General features: G+C 41.9%; 2 protein-coding genes across 4 annotated transcripts in view; one reads left to right on the top strand and one right to left on the bottom strand.

Moving 5' to 3' along the window:
• Nucleotides 1-22,435, top strand: part of PALM2AKAP2 (PALM2 and AKAP2 fusion) — a 529,571-nt gene that overhangs the window by 371,737 nt on the left and 135,399 nt on the right. For all 3 annotated transcript variants that reach the window (XM_055271528.2, XM_055271531.2, XM_055271532.2), the window contains one exon: nt 7,047-7,132. In XM_055271528.2, the coding sequence (XP_055127503.1) occupies nt 7,047-7,132 (86 nt within the window). The remainder of the gene's footprint in view (nt 1-7,046; nt 7,133-22,435) is intronic.
• Nucleotides 15,034-15,585, bottom strand: LOC129479041 (large ribosomal subunit protein eL21-like). The gene has a single exon (XM_055271548.2). It carries the CDS (start codon nt 15,560-15,562, stop codon nt 15,080-15,082), a length of 483 nt encoding a protein of 160 aa, XP_055127523.1. The 5' UTR covers nt 15,563-15,585; the 3' UTR covers nt 15,034-15,079.

Genomic DNA, 22,435 nt, shown 5'->3' with positions numbered 1-22,435 from the left:
CAGTGAGACCCTGTCTCAAAAAAAAAAAAAAAAAAAAAAAGGGATAGTCCATTCTAGCTGCCCAATGTGCATGACCTTGTGAGGCAGTAAGAACCATGACCAGGAAAATGCCATGTCATCCATCCGGTGACTTTGTAGAGGAGGCTTCTGCCCTGATGGGAGAGTAGCTTAGGCAGCCTCGAGGCCCCTTCCACTTCAATTTGGGAAATATTTAATGAGCTCCCACTGTGTGCCAGCCCAGACTGTGCTGACTGAGGCCTGGGTGGGACAGCAGGGAGGACGGTCCCTATCTTCAAAGTGATCAGGGTCTGTCTGGGCATGGTGGCTCACGCCTATAATTTCAACACTTTGGGAGGCTGAGGTGGGTGCATCACCTGAGGTCAGGAGTTTGAGACCAGCCTGGCCAACATGGCAAAATCCCATCTCTACTAAAAATACAAAAATCGTCTGGGCTTGGTGGTGTGCGCTTGTAATCCAGCTACATGGGAGGCTGGGGCAGGAAGCTCACTTCAACCTGGGAGGTGGAGATTACAGTGAGCCAAGATTGCACTAAGATCACACCACTGCACCACTGCAGCCTGGGTGACAGAGCAAGACTCTGTCTCAGAAAAAAAAAAAAAAAACCACACACACACACACAAAAAAAACGTGCCAGGGTCTCACCATCCAGACATGGTCTAATGTAGTCCACCCATGTGGTTCCTGCATCTCCAGTTTAGGGGAATGGACTGAGGCCTGGGACCATCCGTTCCCAGTGCCCTCCGTCTTCTCTCTTGTAGCATTCTTCTTTTCTCCTTCGGCACTCTCTGAAGTTCCTGTGGCCCAAACCTTCCTGCCCAGAACTAACACTTCTCATTTAACAGACACTTGGATGAGACTAACTGTGTATAAACCCAGTTCCTGCCCACAGGTGCTTGGCCTGGAGAAGGGCCCGCTGAAGCAGCATTGACCAGGAAACACCGTGAGACACATGTCAGGGCTCTCCCTGCCCAGGCCCTAATTTGTGTCCCACTAAATGGGGCCATGATCAGAACTGTGAGTTCCCAGCAGAGGGTGGAGGTGGAGATGCCACACTGGGGCTGAGCTAAGACACCACCATGGAGGAGCTGGCAGCAAAAGTCTGAGTCCCAGGATCCCCTGTGTGCTTAGCTTACACAAATTTGAGTGTAGATTCTTTCTTTTCTTTTCTTTCTTTCTTTCTCTCTTTCTCTCTCTCTCTTTCTTTCTCTCTTTTTCTCTCGCCTGCCTACATTCCTTCCTTCCTTCCATTTTTTTCCCTTCCTTTCTTTCTTTCTTTCTTTTTCTTTCTTTCTTTCTTTCTTTCTTTCTTTCTTTCTTTCTTTCTTTCTTTCTTTCTTCTTTCTTTCTTTCTTTCTTTCTTTCTTTCTTTCTTTCTTTCTTTTTCTTTCTTCTCTTTCCCTTTCTTCTCTTTCCTTTCCCTTTCTTCTCTTTCCTTTCTTTCTTTCTTTCTTCTTTCTCTCTCTCTTTCTTTCTTTCTTCTCTCTTTCTTTACAAGATCTTACTCTGTCATGCAGTGTTGCAAACACAGCTCACTGCAGCTTCTACCTCCTGGGCTCAAGTGATGATCCACCTGCCTCAGCCTCCCAAGTAGCTGGGAATACAGGCTCAGACCTGTGCCACCATGCTCAGCTAATTTTTGTTGTTGTTGTTGTTAGAGATGGGGTCTTGCCATGTTGCCCAGGCTGGTCTCGAATTCCTGGGCTCAAGTAGTCCTCCCACCTCAGCCTCCCAAAGTGCTGGGATTACAGGCATGAGCCACCATGCCTGGCCCTGAGTGTATATTTCTAACTAAATTAATGAGAACAAGAGAGAAAAAAATAGAAATGAATATAACATAAATGATTCTGCCTGCCATTCCAATCTACATGTGCATCCTCTTGTGACAGACCGACTCTACTAGGTGCTTAACTGCTGGCCACCTACCTATTCCTCCTATTCCTGTCTTTCTTGCTAGTCAAGATCCTGTTTCGTTCCTTTGTTCATCCTCTAGGTGGCCATGTCCTCAGGGAAGGCTGAGACCTTCCTCAACCCAGGGGGTTAGTCTTGGTTCATTAACTCCAAGCCAGTTTTGATGATTCTGTTCCCTTTCCCTTATTGGTTTAGGAGCAGGTTTATGTGGTATTCTTGATCAGTTAGACTTTGGACGTCAGCTTTGGTGAGGGGTAGGGGGTACTTTGGGGAAAGCTTCTTTATTCTTGAAAAGGAAGGAGAGGAGAATCCTCCCTTTTGCTGTCTCTGAACATTTTCATGACACATGGAACTGCTGTGTCCATCTTGGGACATCAGAGGAAAGCCAAGAGAATTGCAGAGAGGTCAAACTGAGGCCATCAGGACATTGAGCCACTGAATTAGCCACCTCTGGTGCCATACTACCTTGGGACTTGTTGTTACATGAGCCAATCAATCATCTGTTGTTTAATGCTCCATTAAATAATCTTTCTACCACCTGCAGGTAAAAGCATTCTAAACGATACAGTATGAGGATGACTGTTCCCACAGTTGGTCTCAGCCTCTTGTATCTCTCAAAATCTGACCATCAACAAATCCCAAGAAATTCTAGAATTTCAAGATATATATTTTTGTACAACATGTTTCTTAGTACAAGCCAACAACATCATCTGGTATTTAACATAAGAAAAGGAGGTCTGTTCCTAGGCTGGAACTTTTGGGTTTTAGTGAGGTATGACACTATATTGTACTTATTGGGAGATTTAAGGAGTTTTCAAGAGGAGTTTTGACTATGCAAACTTCTGCCTTTTCTCTTTAGAACCAATCCTTTTCTGAGATGCTACTGTAGGGAACTGAAAGGAACTTTCCCTTTCACCCTGTGAAAGTTCACTGAAAAATCAACTCACGAAAGGCAGATTAATTGGTGGAAAGACATAAATTTATTGCTGGGCGCAGTGGCTCACGCCTGTAATCCCAGCACTTTGGGAGGCCGAGGTGGGCAGATCACGAGGTCGGGAGATGGAGACCATCCTGGCTAATACGGTGAAACCCCGTGTTACAAATGAATTTGTAAACATTGCTGTTCTGAAACGTCCTTTTTAGGCTGGGCAAGTGGCTCACGCCTGTAATCCCAACACTTTGGGAGACTGAGATGGTTGGATCACTTGAGGTCAGGAGTTTGAGAATGGCCTGACCAACATGGCAAAACCCTGTCTCTACTAAAAATACAAAAATTGTCCAGGTGTGGTGGCAGGTGCCTGTAATCCCAGCTACTTGGGAGGCTAAGACATGAGAATTGCTTGTGCCTGAGAGGTGGAGGTTGCAGTGAGCCGAGATAGTGCCACTGCACTGCAGCCTGAGTGACAGAGAGAGACTCTGTCTCCAAAAAAAGGAAAAGAAAAGGAAAAAAAAAAGTCTTTTTCTATTACCCTCTGGTAATTTCTTACTGCCAATTTTTGCCCTAATTTCTTTCAGTTTCTTTCCCTCTTCTAACTGCACCTCTTCCTTCTTATCTTCCTTCTGTGATGTGGGACCCACATTTTCACACCCAAATGGTCCATAGACTTGCTTTGTTCTCCAAAATACAGTTTTCTCCTTGGAAGGAATTTTACCTCTAGCTTTTAAAATAACATTTCTGTTCTCACAAATTTATCATCAGGATTAATCATATTTTTAAATTAAAATGTTATTACTAAAACATTTTAAAGTAAAATAGCATTTTTAAACTAAAATGCTATGTCTGTTTTCTCTCACTCTTGTTATGAAATGTTTCCTAATGTGAAGTGTTTTCTTGATGGAAGACTAAAATATTGAGACAACATATATATTTATGTCTCACCTCTCCTACTTATGGCCATATAACCTTTAATAAAGGTAGTGTTGCTTACAAAAGGAATGATTGTATAATAGCAGAGAAATATTCTTTCCAAAGTGAAATAATATATAGAGATGAAAACCAACACTTGTGAATGAAACTTTTATATGAGAATTATATTTGCATAGTTAAAGGTAAAAATACTTGGTCCATAATGATTTTCATTTATAATTTTGGTTATAGATTGTATCTATTAGCTATTGTTACAATAATGCTGCTTGACAAACCATCCCAAAACTCACTGGCTTTCGTTGTCATGCATATGCAGTTGGCTGGGGCTTGGCTGATCTAGACCTGGCTTGGCTTCCAGGTGCAGATTGGATCCAGATCTGCTCCCCAGGACTGTCATCCCCTTGTAGGCTGACTGGGGCTTGTCCTTCTCATGCTGTAGCAGAGTGCGAGCCTCACCTCTTAAGCCCATTTCAAACCTTTGCTTGCATTATGTCCTCTAACGTCTCTTTAGCCAAAGCAAACATCAGTGAGACAGGGAAGACCATTACTCCCACAGCAGGAGAGGAGGAGAATGAATATTTGCTGAACAGTAATTCAGACTCTTACATAAGTGAAATATCATCTGATTGTCCATCATGCCCAACATCTGTGTCTCTCTGCCAGCCAAATCCAACAGCTATCAAAAGTGGCTTAAACTGGGAGGGGTTATTAGTCGGTTAAAAGCAAAGCATGTCAAGGAAATAATCTATTCATGTAGGAGCAAAGATTTTTCTTCTATAAACATGCATTTAAGATAAAGCTGACAATCTCCTTGCAGCAATTTCTTGAGAAGAAAGTGTAAGTCAAGGCACAACACTCCTCTGACCCAATTCCTGCAACCTAGTCAGAGAGGACAACTATTCGCACCATGAAATGAACTATAACCCACAGGTCTTGAGTAATTCATTGTGCATATATCCTATGAAATGAAGCTCTCAAGGACCGGGAATGTAAAATTTAAAAAGTAACCAGTGCTAATACATTAGAATTTAATTAATTTCATATTAGTCTATTTAAAGCATCATGTAATTTTAAGCAATTATTAGTCATTCACATGACTAATTCATATGACTTTTGTTCAGTTGATTCTTAATAGAAATGCTGGAGAATGGCAATCTTACACATCTCTGGGTTCTTGATTTAGCACAGAGGCTGGTAGAGTACATCTCATGGGACAAACTAGCTCACTATCTGTTTTTGTAAATAAAGTTTTATTGGAACACACTCCTGCCCATTTGTTTCTATGTTGTCTGTAGCTGCTTTCACTCTACAAGGGCAGATTGAGAAGTTGCAACAGAAATGCTATGAACTCAAAGCCTAAAATATTTACTATGTGGCAAACAAGAAAAATGGCCAATCCTGATTTAACATAATGCTAGACAGTAGAAATTTTGGAATTTGGGTTATTCACACAGTTCTGGGATGAATATTGTCCTTGAGTTATCCTTAGATAACTATCTAAATACTTAGAGAAAAGTATTTTTTAGGAAAATCAATAATGTAAACAAATATTACACAGATAATTTTAACCTCCTTAAGAAAATAATCTTTTTAATACATTAGAATATGAGCACTTATTTCCAAACAGTTATTATACCAATCATAAAATTTGTATTTGCTTGTTAAAGGAGACCCTGAAAAACTCTATCAAATATTGCTTTATTAACCTTTAAGGAGATCATTCTTCTTGCAATAAACCTATGATTTTTAAAAATATATACTTGCCAGTTGGGCGCAGTGGCTCACTCCTGTAATTCCAGCACTTTGGGAGGCCGAGGTAGGCACATCACCTGAGGTCAGGAGTTCGAGACCAGCCTGGACAACACGGTGAAACCCTGTCTCTACTAAAAATACAAAAATTAGCTGGGTGTGGTGGCACATGCCTGTAATCTGAGCTATTTGGGAAGCTGAGGCCAGAGAATCACTTGAACCTGGGAGGTGGAGGTTGCACTGAGCCAAGATTGTGCCACTGCACTCCAGCCTGGGCAACAGAGCGAGACTCTGTCCTCTGTCTCAAAATATATATATATATATTATATATAATATATATATAACATATATATGTATATATAATATATATGTATATATAATATATATACACACACACACACACACACATATCTTGCCATTTCTTCAAACTTTTCACCAATGTAGATCATTTTAACTCTATTCACATACACAATTGCATCTGAATTAGTACAATTTTACTATATTGTGTTTAAAGATATTTCAAAACACCACACTGGCCCCTGATCTTTTCTTTGATATTAGAAAAAACAAAATCTTGTGTCTTGCCAGATGTCCACTCTTGGAGACAATCTCGTAGCTTTAGAAGAAAGAAACATTAGCATTTCTAAAGACTTGGAGAGAGAACATGGGCAGATTTTAAAAGTGACAACACATTCTTAGTTATTTCCAGTAGATATATTGAGAACACAGAAAAATCTGCAGTCATATCTATTGGGTATTGAATTAGATGTATGTATTTCTGTGTTATGGAATTCACTTTAAAGCCCCAAATGAGACCTCAATATGAGGCCTGAACTGGAGAAGAAGAGGGGTTCGTGGAGAAGAAGACAAGGGTGGTTCACACCTGTGATCCCAACACTGGGAGGCCAAGGCGGGTGGATCATCCGAGGTCAGGAGTTCGAGACCAGCCTGGGCAACATGGTGAAACCCCCATCTCTACTAAAAATACAAAAATTAGTCAGGTGTGGTGGCAGGCACCTGTAATCCCATAATCCCAGCTACTTGGGAGGCTGAGGCAGGAGAATTGCTGAGGCAGGAGGCGGAGGTTGCAGTGAGCCGAGATCATGCCATTGCACCCCAGCCTAGGCAACAAGAGTGCAACTTGGTTTCAAAAAATAAATAAATAAATAAATAAATAAATAAATAAATAAAAATAAAAAGAAGACGGAGAGATCATCCCAGCCTCTTCTCCACCCTGGGCTAGGAATAGTTCTCTATAAGATATAGGACTTAGACAATGGATCCTAAATTGGAGATTAGGTAAAAGCAAAAGAAGTGCTCCAGGACTACACCTCTGAAAGGAAGTTTTCCTGGCCCAGTAACTGCAAGATAGGTATAGAGCTATAGGTCATCATCAGCTCCCTTTACAAGCCACACGGGATTGTAATCTGATAAATAACAACTGTGTATCCATGTCAGCTGAATGACTTGGCTCAAATGGCACTTCTTTTTTTTCTTTCAGGAGTCGGGTGGGAGAATGTGCTGCTAAAGGGAGGTGAGTCAGCCTCGAACGCCACAGAAACATCCGGCCCAGACATGACTATCAAGGTAAGGGATTCTCTTCAGGTTGATTCTCAAAGTGTATCTCTAGAGTAAAGGCAGCCTATGGCAGGTTTTTCTGGGGGCAAAATGAACACTACCAATCCACCTTGCTGGAGTTCTCTCTCTACTCACTGAGGTCTTAGGGAGGCAACCGTACATAAGATTTCCTGAAATTTGGGATTTGGTGTACAGCCATACCACCCTGAACACGCCTGACCTCGTCTGAAACTTGGGATCTGGTTTAGGATACTGCTTGAAAACCAGAATCTAAGATGTGATTTCCAATGGGCCTGTCGTAGGGTCTTCAGTGAATATCTACACGTAAGCTCTTTGTAAATGGTAACCCCAGTGGGCACAGTGGAGCAAATCTGAAAATTCTGAGCTGAGAATTCAGGCCCCACTGTGCATTGTGAGGAAAGGTCAGAGAGGCATAAAGTAGCTTTGATCTTGGCCCAAGATTTCCACTGATGTCAGCGGGAAGGCAGCACATGGCCCACTCCAGCTGAAAAGCTAATGGCCAAAGGTTTACAAAATGAGTCATCTGGAAATCCACTTAACTATCACTGTTCAAATTAAATGCATCAATTTGTAAGCACTGGCCAGATTAAAGAATCTGTAGCAAAAGTTATCAGAGGCTCAACCATTTCCCCTCTGTTACGGGATTAGACACAAAGGAATGGTCTTCCTCTCTTAGAACTCTGCTTACATACTAGTTAATAAAGGATGGGGGTGGGGGGGCTTTCTAACATTCTTGCTTGAATGATTATAATTTGAATATATGCTACTTATGAATTTTTCTTTGAAAAATAAGAAGTAATGTCTTATTTTATATAGAGCTATAACTGGAGATATTTCTTTTTCTTTTTTTTCTTTTTTATTTTTTTGTGACAGAGTATCAGTCTTTCACCCAGGCCGGAGTGCAGTGGCGCTATCTTGGCTCACTGCAAGCTCCGCCTCCTGGGTTCACGCCATTCTCCTGCCTCAGCCTCCTGAGTAGCTGGGACTACAGGCACCAGCCACCGCGCTCGGCTAATTTTTTGTATTTTTAGTAGAGACGGGGTTTCACCGTGTTAGTCAGGATGGTCTCGATCTCCTGACCTCGTGATCCGCCTACTTCAGCCTCCCAAAGTGCTGGGATTACAGGCATGAGCCAAACTGGAGATATTTCTCTCCTGGATCTATTAGTAGAAGTTGTACAAAAGAATATATCCAGTGCTGAAAGAACTATAACTACGTTTAGCAGAATTTGTAAGACAATAATATAAATTGCAATGACATGTTGGTATTTTATTGGCTATTGTTGCAATGATTGACAAGTTTGAGTCTATGACCACGCTGGACGAAGGGGAATGGGTGCCAATAGTAAAACCTGATGGATTTAGATTTGTTATCTCAAAATCTGTTATCATCTTGAGAATTAATTTTTGAGATGAGTTGCTAGTGGGAGAGGAGACAGCACGTTGCCAGTGTAGCTGCAGATGTGGTATAGACAGACATTCAAGTAGTCAGAAAGACTGGAGTTTGTTTTTATAAAGCGAATGGCATATTCTTTTTTTTTTTTTTTATGACAGAGTCTCGCTATGTTGCCAGGCTGGAGTGCAGTGGTGCAATCTTGGCTCACTGCAACCTCCGCCTCCTGGGTTCAAGCAATTCTCCTGCCTCAGCCTCCCGAGTAGCTGGGACTATAGGCGCCAGCCACCATGCCCGGCTAGTTTTTGTATTTTTAGGAGAGACAGGGTTTCACCATGTTGGCCAGGATGGTCTCCATCTCTTGACCTCATGGTCCGCCCACCTCAGCCTCCCAAAGTGCTGGGATTACAGGCATAAGCCACCGCACCAGGCCACAAATGGCATATTCTAATAGAAGCAAGTCTTGTCCAAATCCCATTTGATAAGAATGCTACTTAACCAGGCTACTCATCCATGGTACCAGGATCTTGACTGAAGTTGTATTTGGGTCCCTCTAGTTTAGACATCATTCTCAATCTCCCTTTCTTTTTCTTTTAACGAACACCTGAAATTTTCTCATGAGAAAAGGTTTCTTTTACCCCTGCCCTACCCCAGGAAGATTTTTCATCCATAAGAACTGAACTCATTCTGAGGAATAAATACCATACACTTTAAATAGTTGAGCAAAATAGAAATTTATTTCTTTATTCGTTTTGAGGCAGAGTCTTGCTCTGTCACCCAGGCTGGAGTGCAGTGGCATGATCATGGCTCACTGCAACCTCCACCTCCCAGGTTCAAGGGATTATCCCACCTCAGCCTCCCAAGTAGCTGGAATTATAGGCATGTGCCACCATGCCTGGCTAATTTTCATATTTTTAGTAGAGATGGGGTTTCACCATGTTAACCAGTCTGGTCTGAAACTCCTGGCCTCAGGTGATCTGCCCGCCTCGCCCTCCCGAAGTTCTGGGATTACAGGTATGAGCCTCTGCACCCAGCCAGCAAAATAGAAATATATTTAAACACATCAATAAACCCCTACAAATATTCTAGAGTTCTTCACTTAATGCCAGTTCCTTCTCCCTAAGGAATTTGTGAATTTTCTAGGTGGATGTAACTACAGAAAATGCTTCCGTTTCTATTTTCTCCTTTAGGATTCTCAATTATGGAGCAGTCATTGACTTTTTTCCTTTGGGTATCATGTTGTTTCCCACCCCACACTGCCTTACATAACCATCATGTCTTTGTATACAAATGAAAGTATTATTTTTTCTGCTCCACTTCACTAATCAGGTAAGTGCAAATTAAAACCACGATGAGATACCATCTCACGGTTGGGCGTGGTGGCTCACACCTGTAATCCTAGCACTTTGGGAGGCCAAGGTGGGTGGATCAGAGGTCAGGAGATCGAGACCATCCTGGCCAACATGTGAAATGCCGTCTCTACTAAAAATACAAAAATTAGCCGGGTGTGGTGGCGTGTGCCTGTAATCCAAAGCTGCTCAGGAGGCTGAGGCAGGAGAATCGCTTGAACCCGGGAGGCAGACATTGCAGATTGCAGTGAGCCGAGTCTGCACCACTGCACTCCAGCCTGGCAAAAGAGCGAGACTCCGTCTCAAAAAAAAAAAAAAAAAAAGAGAGATACCATCTCACATCAGTCAGAATGGCCATTATTAAAAAGGCAAAGTAACAGATGTTGGTGAGGTTGCAGAGAAAAGGGAACAGTTATACACTGTGGCAATGTAAATTAGCTCAACCCCTGTGGAAAACAGTATGGAGATTTCTCAAAGAACAAAACTACTGTTTGACCCAGCAATGGATATCTACCCAAAGGAAAAGAAATCATCTTATCAAAAAGACACTCACACTCATATATTTTCTGTAGCACTATTCACAATAGGAAAATCATGAAATTAACCTAAGTGCTCATCAGCGGTAGACTGGATAAAGAAAATGTGGCATATATACACCATGGAGTACTACATAGCCATATAAATAATGAAATCATGTCCTTTGTAGCAACATGGATGCAGAAGGAGGCCATTATCCTGCATGAATTAATGCAGAAACAGAAAATCAAATATTGCATGTTCTCCCTTATAGGTGGGAACTACTACACATGGGCATAAAGATGGAAATAGTAGAGACTGGGGACTCTAAAAGAAGGGGCAGGAGAGAAAGGAGAAAGGGTTGAAAAACTACTTATTGGATACTATGTTCACTATTTGGGTGATGGGTTCAGTAGAAGTCCAGATCCCAGCATTACGTAATACACCTTGTATCAAGCCTGTACATGAACCCCCTGAATCTATAATAAAAAAATTAAAATTAAATAAAAAGAATTTTTTTTCTTTCTATATATAACTGCCTAGAGCTCATTAAGCACAGACTTCCTCTCTTACATTTAGCTACAGGTATTCCTACTTCTAATAGCTACTTTATATATCTTTGCAATATCAGCTATTCCTGCCTTTTGCCTGAGAAAGCAAAATATTCTGTTAATAAAACCTGATACATTGACACTTTTCAAGGGAAATATCAGCAGAAATTACAAAGATAGTTGGGTTTCTTCCATATTGCTCTTCTTGTGATAGAGGTGTCTATCTTAGTATTTAGAAGTTTTCTTTCTGAAAAAGGAATACAATATTTTGAAGGTGCTTGCTTCCTCTTTGCCTTCCATTTCCCTTGCCATGATTGTAAGTTTCCCGAGGCCTCCCAGTCATGCTTCCTGTTAAGCCTGTGGAACTGTGAGTCAATTAAGCCTCTCTTCTGGCTGAGCACGGTGGCTCATGCCTGTAATCCTAGCACTGTGGGAGGCCGAGGTGGGTGGATCACCTGAGGTCAGGAGTTCAAGACCAGCCTGGCCAACATGGTGAAACCCCATCTCTACTAAAAATATAAAAATTACCTGGGCATGGTGATGCATGCCTGTAATCCCAGCTACTCAGGAGGCTGGGGAAGGAGAATTGCTTAAACCCAGGAGGTGGAGGTTGCAGTGAGCTGAGATCACGCCACTGCACTCCAGCCTGCGTGACCAGAGCGAGACTCCATCTCAAAACAAAAAACAAAAAAACCCTCTCTTCTTCATAAATTACCCAGTCTCAGGTAACTCTTTACAGCAGTGTGAAAATGGACTAATACACCTGTGAATGTGACTTATTTGGAAAAAAGTCTTTGCAGATACAATTAACAATCTTGGCTGGATGCGGTGACTCGTGCCTGTAATCCAAGCACTGGGAGGCTGAGGTGGGTGGATCACTTGAGGCCTGGAGTTCACGACCAGCCTGGCCAACATGGTGAAACCCTGTCTCTACTAAAAATACAAAAAAACTAGGCGGGCATGGTGGCACACGCCTGTAATCCCAGCTACTCCGGTGGCTGAGGCACGAGAATCATTTGAATTCAGGAGGCAGATGTTGCAGTGAGCTGAGATCACGCCACTGCACTCCAGCCTGGGTGACAGAATGAGACTCTGTCTCAGAAAATAATACTAATAATCTTGAGATGAGATCATCCTGGATTTACCAGATGGGCCCTAAATCCAATGACACATGTCCTTGTAAGAGACAAAAGAGGATACTCATATACACAGAAGGCCATGTAAGGGGACAGAGGCAGAGGTTGAAGTTATGCAGCCCAAGTCAAGAAACACGTGGATCCACCAGTAGCTAGAAGAGGCAAGGAAGGAGTCTTCTCTAGAGCCTTTGGAGGCAGAGGAGTGCAGCCCTCCTGACACCTTGAATTGGAACTTTTGGCCTCCAGAATTCTGAGAAAATAAATTTCCGTTGTTTTAAGCCACCAAGTGTGTGGTAGTTTGTTATGGCAACCCTGGGAAATGAATGCACTCAGATTCTGCCAAGAATCACACCTACGCTTCTTGAGTGCTAATGCCATAGAGGCTGATAAACCAATATTACGCAGATCCACATAATTTTCTTATTTTACTCTACTTTCCCTTATAAATTGTTTTTACCTGTTCTTGTTTTGGGAGAACCACTAACTTTTTTCAGCCTGTATTTATCATCCTTCACTAGAAGAAAAGAGTAGCTGTATCTCAGAATAGCTTCTATTTGATATCATATTCTGTTTTGTTGCTTGTCCAGACATTGAATTAAAAAAAAAAAAAAAACAGGTATGGATCAGTATTTCTTGAAATGCCTGACCCTGAGAATCACCTGCAGCAATGTAGAAAACAATAATAACACAGCTTGCCAGACTTCTTTCAGAATTCAGATTCAGAAGACCTGGGCTTGAGAATTAGCATTTTAAATAAGTGCTCCAAGTGACTTTCATGATTAGTTTCAGAAAATCTTGTCTTAGCACATCACTAATGCAGTCTGGGGGTGGCCATGTGAGCCCTACTATTGCTTTTGGCTCTCCAGTTGTCCAACCAATCTGAGGCAGGATTTGGATACTTCCCTATTCAATGCCCTTTGATTACTTCCCATTTCAACACTGAATAAGGCTCAGGCTTCCCCTGGCTTCTAGACTTCCTTACTCTTCACTTCAATTTCATTTTTAGCATTGTCTTTCACTGTGTCTTTCTCTGTACCCATTCTTGCTCTCTTTATCTGGTCTACTTGCAGCCTGGATACTGTAGCTTTCTTTTTAAAAAGCTGAGCTGAGCTGGGCATGGTGGTGGGAAGATTGCTTGAGCCCAGGATTTCAATCCTAGCCTGGGCAACATACTGAGACTCCATCTCTAAAAAAATAAATGAAAAGATCAAGCTGATAATATCCCTCTGCTAAGGCCCTGCTGGCCTTCCCATGGCTCCTGGAACAAAGACCAACTCTTGCAGGCACTGTGTTTTTTAAAAGCCCCTGGCTTTCATTCACTTCTCCCTTGATCTTCCTGCTCTCCCTCTCTCTTTATATTCACATCTTTGGCTCAAATATTCTCTTCTCCAGTGGCACATTCTTTTCTTTTTTTTTTTTCTTTCTTTTTTTTTTTTTTTCGAGACAGAGTTTCGCTCTTGTTGCCCAGGCTGGAGTGCAATGGCGCCATCTCGGCTCACCACAACCTCCGCCTCCTGGGTTCAAGCAGTTCTCCTGCCTCAGCCTCCTGAATAGATGGGGTTAACAGGCCTGCGCCACCACATCTGGCTAATTTTGTATTTTTAGTAGAGACAGGGTTTCTCCATGTTGGTCAGGCTTGTCTTGAACTCCCGACCTCAAATGATCCACCTGCCTCGGCCTTGCAAAGTGCTGGGATTACAGGCATGAGCCACAGCACCCAGCTCCAGTGACACTTTCTAACAAGCACTGTTTGTTTCATATTCTCATAGGACCTAATAGCTCTCCTTCATAGCCAGTAACATCAATAACCATAGAAGTCAGGCAGGTGTGGTGGCTCACACCTGTAATCCCAGCACTTTGGGAGGCCAAGATGGGTGGATTGCTTGAGACCAGGAGTTCGAGACCAGCCTGAGCAACATGACAAAACCCAGTCTCTACGAAATACAAAAAAATTAGCTGAGTGTGGTGGCCTGTGCCTGTAGTCCTGGCTACTTGGGAGGCAAGAGATGGGAAGATTGCTTGAGCCCAGGGAGACTGAGGCTGCAGTGAGCTGTGATAAAATAAAAAATAAAATTAAAATAAAAATAACCATAATTTTCATTGCATAAAATCCAATTGCCCTTGCTACAATATCATTTCCATAAGGGCCATTTTTCTGTTTCATTTTTTACTTGTTAGAGGCTCTAAATTGTAGTTCTTTTTTTAAAAAACACAACTTTGTTAAGGACAAAATTTGCATGCCATATGGTTCCCCCAGGTAAGTGTACAGTTCAATAATGTTTCATAAATTTACTAACCATCACACAATCCAGTTTTAGAACACACACAGTTTTAAATAATTTGCATCATTCCAATAAGATCCCTCATGCCCTCTTATAGTTAATCTCCATTCTACCCCATCCCCAAACACCCACAAATTCCTTTCTGTTTCTATAAATTTGCCTGTTCTGGACATTTCATATAAATGGAGTCATACAACATGCAGTGTTTTGTATCTGGCTTAGGATGATGATCTTTTTTTTTGAGATTTATCCATGTTGTAGCTTCAATCACTATCCCTTTCACTCTTTTTAATGCTGAAAAATATTTCATTTAATCGATATGCCAGGCTGGGCATGGTGGCTTACACCTGTGATCCCAGCACTTTGGGAGGCCAAAGTGGGTAGATCACTTGAGCCCAGGAGTTGGAGACCAGCCTGGACAACATGGTGAAACTGTGTATCTACAAAAGATACAAAAATTAGCTGGGCATGGTGGCATGCACCTGTAGTCCCAGCTACATGGGAGGCTGAGGTGGGAGGCTCACCTAAGTCTAGGAGGTAGAGACTGCAGTGAGCTGTGATTGTGTCACTGCACTCTATCCTGGGTGATGACAGAGTAAGACCCTGTCTTAAAAAAAAAAAAAAAAAAAAAAAAAAGATAGGCCAGTGTCTTGGGTTTTTTTTTTTTACAGCCCAGAGATCTTTTATTTATTTATTTTTTTAACACCTATTATGCCATGAATTCATAGGGAATAGGTTCCAGTAGCTCAGGCTCCTTCCCATTTGTTCTCACAAAGTATGCTTCTCTGGGTGGAGCAGGCTGGCGCTTCAGCTGAACCCAGGTACCTTTCTCTTTGGCTTCTTTCTTTTTCTGGTCATTTTCCTTCACGCGTTTCAGGAAGCTATCTTGGCTCTTAGAGTGCTCAATGTGCTCAATATGCACATGAATTCTCTTGGCAAGAATCTTGCCCTTAACTTGTTTGTTTACAACAATGCCAACAGCATGCTGGGTAACATTGTAGACTCTTCCAGTTTTGCCATGGTAACACTTGTGGGGCACTCCTTTTTGAACAGTACCCATTCCCTTGACGTCTACAATATCACCTTTCTTATAGATTCGCATATACGTGGCCAAACGAACAACTCCATGTTTTCTAAAAGGCCTAGAGAACATATATTGGGTGCCTCTCCTCTTTCTCTTTGTGTTCGTCATTTTGGCGAATTACTGGAAGATGGCGGTTCCGGCCGAAAGGCTTTTTTTGTTTTGTTTTGTTCATTCACAAGTTGATGGATCTTGAGGTTGTTTCTACTTTCTGGCAGTAAGTACTCTTGCTATGAATAGTCGCTGCTGTGGATAGTCACATGTAAGCCTTTGTGTGGACATAGGTCTTCCTTTGTCTTGGGATTGTACCTAGGAGTGGAATTGCTGGGTCGTATGGTAAATCTGGGTTTAACTTTTTAAAAAGCTGTCAGACTCTTTTCCAAAGCATCTACACCACTTTACACCTCACCAACAATGAATGAGGCTTCCAAGTTTTCTACATCCTAGCCAACACTTGCTACTGTCCATCTTTTGATTACAACCATCCTAGTGGGTGTGGAGTAGTATGTCATTGTGGTTTTGGTTTGCATTTTCCTGGTGGCTAATGACACTGAGTTCTTTTCATGTGCTTATTGGCTATTTGTATGCAGTTAATTTTTAATGGCTTGATTTCCTTTTTTGCCATAGTTTGTTCAATTATTAAATTGAAGCACTCTCTCATTTCAGCTGCCCAGTCAGTGTTTTCTGAGTGAGGGACCCTCTTCTTGACTGTGGCAGGAGGGTGCACTCAACTCACCCTTCCCCTTTAAGATCACTGCCCTCTCCACCACTACGTCCCTCTGCAGGGGTCGCATCAATCTCTCTTCTTTCTATTTCTTTTCTATCTCTCACTCTTTTCTTCCTTTTTCTTTTGCTTCCTTCCTTCCTTTCTCTTTCTTTCCTTCCTTCCTTCCTTCCTTCCTTCCTTCCTTCCTTCCTTCCTTCCTTCTCTCTCTCTCTCTTTCTTTCTTTCTTTCAACAGGGTCTCGCTATGTCACCCAGGCTGGAGCACAGTGCGATCATGGCTCACTGCAGCCTCAACCGCCCAGGCCCAAGCAATCCTCCTACCTCAGCCTCCTGTGTAGCTGGGACTATAGGCGTGCAGCACCACACTTGGCTAAATTTTTATTTTTTGTAGAGAAGGAGGACTCCCGAGGCCGGGCGCAGTGGCTCAAGCCTGTAATCCCAGCACTTTGGGAGGCCAAGGCGGGCGGATCACGAGGTCAGGAGATCGAGACCATCCTGGCTAACACGGTGAAATCCCGTCTCTACTAAAAAATACAAAAAATTAGCCAGGCATGGTGGGCCGAGATTGCGCCACTGCACTCCAGGCTGGGGGACAGAGCGAGACTCCGTCTCAAAAAAAAAAAAAAAAAAAAAGAGAAGGAGGACTCCCTATGTTGCCTAGGCCAATCTTGAACTCCTGGGCTCAAGCGATCCTCCTTCCTTGGCCTCCCAAAGTGTGAGATTACAGGTGTAAGCCATCATACCTAGCAATTATCTCTCTTTTCTATTTTCCCTTCACATCCTAGCCTTTTTTCTTTAATTATCTTTATTAGCCTAATCAGTGCTATTTTTTATTGTGGTAAAACAGATATAACATTTACCATTTTAAGCACTTTTAAAGGGTACTCGTCTGTGGCGTTAGGTACATTCAAAGTGTTCTGCAACCATCATTGTCATCCATCCTTCTCCAGAACTTTTTCAACATCTTCTTCAACTGAAACTCTCTACCCATTAAATACCAGCCCCCCATTCTCTCCTACCCCAGCTCCTGTCAACACCTAAATGTTACATTTTACACCTAAGATGTATTACTATTTAATTGCCTTCTCAAAGGGATTTTTAATACATTATGTTAATAGTAAAAAGCCAATAAGGCTGGGCGTGGTGGCTCACTACTGTAATCCCAGCACTTTGGGAGGCCAAGGCATGTGGATCACTTGAGGTCAGGAATTCAAGACCAGCCTGGCCCACACAGTGAAACCCCATCTCTACTAAACATACAAAAATTAGCTGGGTGTGGTGGCACACACCTGTAATCTCAGCCACTCTGGAGGCTGAGGCACGAAAATCGCTTGAACCCAGGAGGTAGAGGTTGCAGTGAGCCGAGATCGCGCCACTGCACTCCAGCCTGGCCAATAGAGCGAGATGCAGTCTCAAAAATAAAAACAAACACAGAAAAGCCAGTAAGATGGCTACTCCTCAGAAATAAAGTAGGAAGCTGCTACAAGCTAGATTTTTAAAGATATTGCTGGTTACAGAAGTTCCTTTCTTCTGTGGCATGAACTGCCCGGGGCCCTCATACTGGAAATGTCTTGGCCTTATCCAGCTGGTGCCTTGCTGCAAGTCCCAAATCACACCTGCTTGGCTCTGCATCATTTTCTTGAATTTTGTTTATCCAATGACTGGATAAAATGACATCAAGTAATCCATGTTAAAGAAATATCTCTAGGATAAAAATTTTGTGATTTGGCTGTCATTTTCATCAAATACACCAACTAAATCCTAAATGCTTTCATTATCTTGCCCTCTTGTCCATATATACTAAGACTAAAAACTAAGTGTTTGCAAAAAGGAATACAAAAAATTTTAGCACAGCAGAATTTTCCTCAGAATGAAGTCTGGTATTCTTATTTACATGTGCAATATTTCTCATTTATGCTTGAACAAGAAACAAGGTTGGTACCCCTTAGGCAAGCTAGAGATTCTGGCTGTAAAACCATTTGAAAAGGGTACAATTTCTATTCAAGGACATGGGAAAGCCACATTTAAAAAAGGATGTTGCTTCTCTACACTTAAAACTTGTTGGAAGACAGATTATCCTCCTAGAAGGGCAGATGTTCTCTATTACAAAAGAGGAAAAGCATTTAGACTCTTCCGGTGGTGAATAGAGGCCACAGGTTACAGCTTTCTTTGGCCTTTGCTTTTAAAAAAACATTCTGCTGAAGGCCTTTTGTTGCCAGTGGTGTCCAGCCACTTGCCCTTTGTATTTGATGATGACGACATTGAAAGGATTGTTTTGTGCAGGGACTCTGGACAAAAAAGAGACATTTGGGACAGAAAACCTTTCTACATTGTGTATATACATAAAGATTGCTCTAAATTTGGTTCCTTGCCAAACGAATGTTTTTGAAGATTTTTTAAAAATCCTCGAAACTATTCAGGGTAGTGGATCTCAGAGGGGGTTTGGCAGTGGTGGGTAGGAGGCATATCAGTACTATATGGGTCAGTTTTTGTAATACCTGCCTTTGAGAATCATTGTCTTGAATTTTCTTTAAAATGAATACGAAGAGCTCTGTTGTAAACTGAAGAATCATTAATGCTTATTTATTGTTCCTGTGTGTTACTCCCTATTTGTCAAATAAAATAAATGTGAAAGAATTGAAGTCACAACCATTGACAGCTTTCAATAATCTATGTATAGATAAGGAATATTCGTGGCAAGTGAATAATCTCAGGTACCTTCTTCTTTGCCATTTTATTTCTTCACTGTGTTCTCCTGCCAACGATAATAGCTAACATGAGTGGAACATTTGCTTTGAGCTGAGTACTGTGCTACACATACACCATCTCATACAATCCTCCAGATGACCCTGCTAAGGAGAAACTGTTATTAATTCCATTCTACAGATGTGGTGACTGTGGCACAGTAAAGTAACTTACCCAAGATCTGAAAGTGAGTGTGTGGTGGAGCCAAGCTTTGAACCCAGATGGAAGGACACTTTGTAGCCTCTCTGTTTGAGTTTTAGAAGTGCAAGTTTATTTTTTTTATTAGCTAAAGCAGGGGAGCTCCAAGGACAGGGCAAGTGTAGCTTAGCCAGATAAAATACTAGATGCCCAGTTCGATTTGAATTAAATTACATGGGACATACTTATATTAAAAAATTATTTGTTGTTTACCTAAAATTCAGATTTTACTGGGTGTTCTGTATTTTTATTTGCCAAGTCCAGTGGCCCTAGGCAAGAAGAGTGTTGCAAAGGAAATGAAGGGAACCGCGTAATGTGTTTTGATTATTGTCCTTTGGGATTATTTGTGGTTTTGGGTTCTTTTTTTGTTTTTGTTTTTGTTTTTAAAAAAAAGACTTTTTTCATTTTAAACACAACAATATATTTTATTAAGCTTTAAACCAGACAGATGTATGCTTTAAGGACCTGCAATACGCTGATAACCTATCAAGGGACATCCCTTGATATGCTTCTTTGCTAGGAATCCCAATCTGATCCATGCCAAGATTTGTACCTCATTGGTTTTTCTACGAAGTGAAACTATGAGAAACACTACCCTCTGTGTGTTTGATTGTTTTTTCTTTTGAACAATAACAACAAAAACCCTTTACCTCAATCTGGGTATATCATGGCTTTTTGGAAGCCTTATTCTAGGATCTTCTTTTTAGTTGGGATATCAGTGTTAGCCTAATATCATTTTCTGCGATATCTTCATCATACCAATTTTTAAAATGTTGATGAAATACTCTTGTGCTTTTACCAACTCCTACTTGGTAAAATCCCCTGTCTCTGAGTGGTCACCCTAAAATAAATGACATGGGCATGGATATTCCCAGCAAAAGTTCTAACACATTCACGAATGCTTCCTGAGGACATCTGTCTGTTTCCTTCTATGCACATTTTGAACATTCCAGCAGTGGGAATGACTAATGATGCCAAAGCTCTAGAAACTGTCACGTGTTGCTGTTCAGTATGTCAGAGCCTGTCTGCAGATAAGCCTCATTTCTTAAGAATGATCTGTCCCAATCCAACTAGTTTGCAACAAGGCTCATTTGCAAGTACCAAAGTCTATGACTTGTGAAAGAACCAAGCCACACAAACCAAACACAGAACCCAGTGACAGAAACTATTGGTCTTTAGTGCTATTGGAACGTAGCCAACCTGGTTCCCATTTAGGCAGGGAACCAGTTTGTCTCTCCAGTTAAGGTCTGAATAAATTACCATTCATGTCCCTGAGGGTTTGGAATGATTGCAAATTATTTCTGAAATCCTGGGTGGAACTCATGTGGCCACTTACGATAAGCCTTGTCCTTCTGCAACTGGTCAGGTATCAGAGAGGTCTCATAAATCAAGATCGTAGTTATCAGGAAAAGTTGTTGGATTCATAGAGTAGGGGCCAAGGGAAAACTTTCCCTTTGCCCCCTGAAATTTCGTTGAAAAATCAATTGACACTAGATAGATTAGCGGGAGAAATGGCATAGAAGTTTACTAGTGTGCAAAGAGAGGAAATTACACACAATGGGGTACAGATGGTTATATACCCTTCTTCTTAGAGGAAACGGAGATAGCAAGTGTGGAGATAGGAAGTTGGGGGGAGGGCAGTAAATGATTTATACTTGAAGAACAAACAGTGACCTGAGACAAAGTCTGTTGGGCCCACAGAACAGACAACAATTTGTGACAGAAGTCTGTTCAGATATGTTGACAGACTTCAGCGTTTCTTCCTGCTGTATGAGTTTCAGTTAATGAAAACTCAAGGAAGAGACCAGAGGTAATTGTTTTCTTCTCTGGAGGGTAAGATTTTAGGCAGATAAGGGAACTTCACAGAACCATTTCATCCTGTGCTTAGGGGAGAGAGAAGATTGAGAGACAAGAGTGAGGGGAGGTCAGAGAGACCTTGAGCCTTCTTCAGGTTCAGAATATCAAAGCATCATATTTGGGGATATAGGTTTCTGAGCCCTAACAATAGGAAGAATGATCTTTCTGTATCATATGAATACTGAAGATTGTTGAAGTCAGCATGTAGTGCGCCTATCTCAATAAATTATCCAATGCCTTTCCCATCTCTTTCTCCTACCCATTCTCTAGTGGCATGCCCCCTTGCCCTTTTTATTGTAGTGAAAACTTAGTAGTAAAAAACACACTTGGTAAAAATCATGACATACATGTAAATTGTGTGTAAAAAGATGACATGCTCATACAAGACACTTGATTCATTGCCTAGCAGAGCAGGCCACTGACAGGTCTGCATACCACGAGCTGGTCTGTTTCGAGGTCACTTATGCTTACTATCATTGCGACTACTTCTTCCTCAGAAATGAGTCAGTGGAGATGTGACATTTATTTTATCTCAGCATTTTTATGTCTGTTTCTGAAAAGAAAAAGGTACCAGCAGTTCCAGTTCCCACTCTGTCTCCCAAAGGGATCTGGGTTAGAGGGTAGGGTATTGGATTTGTCATCATACTTTCTATCTGCCCACAGATTGTGAGGTTTATTTTTGTTTCTGTTTTTTGAGACAGGGTCTCACCTTGTTGCCCAGGCTGGAGTGCAGTGGCGCCATCTCGGCTCACTGCAACCTCCACCTCCCAGGTTCAAGTATTTCTTATGCCTTAGCCTCAGCCTCCCTGGTAGCTGGGATTACAGGTGTGCGCCACCACGCCTGGCTAATTTTTGTATTTTTAGTAGAGACAGGGTTTCACCATGTTGGCCAGGCTGGTCTCGAACTCCTGACCTCAACTGATCCACCCACCTCAGCTTCCCGATGTCCTGGGATTACAGGCGTGAGCCACTGCACCCCACCAGAGTGTGAGTTTTGATCTCCAACAGTATGCATTTTCTAGTGAAATTCAGTTTAATAAAATGAATAATGAGACAATAGCTAACATGTATTGAGAACTTCCCATGTGTCAGGTAGTGCTCTGGGTGTTTAGGGTATTCTACTATTTAATTCTTAGCACAACCCTATGAGGTGGGTACTAGGATATCTCCAGTTTACAGAGAAAACAAGGTGCAGAGAGATTAAGTAACTTGTCTAAGGTCACACAGACAAGGAGTGCCGGAGCCTAGGTCTAAGCCAGACAGCACTGGATCTTCATGACTTTGTCACAGTGCTTCACCTTGGAGAATAATGAGATGATGCTGGTATGCAGACATGCTAAGGCGGTCTTCCGTGCCTCACAGTCCTGATCAATGTGGGGGCTTTTATGTAGTTCTGTTTGCATTCATTTTTCCAGTGCAAAGCGGGGGTTTACCTACTGGGATAAGATTTGATTTTCA

The sequence above is a fragment of the Symphalangus syndactylus genome, chromosome 3 (assembly GCF_028878055.3).
Source record: "Symphalangus syndactylus isolate Jambi chromosome 3, NHGRI_mSymSyn1-v2.1_pri, whole genome shotgun sequence".
NCBI lineage: Eukaryota > Metazoa > Chordata > Mammalia > Primates > Hylobatidae > Symphalangus > Symphalangus syndactylus.
The sequence above is the reverse complement of the archived record's forward strand: the minus strand, read 5'-3'. Positions and strand labels throughout refer to the sequence as shown.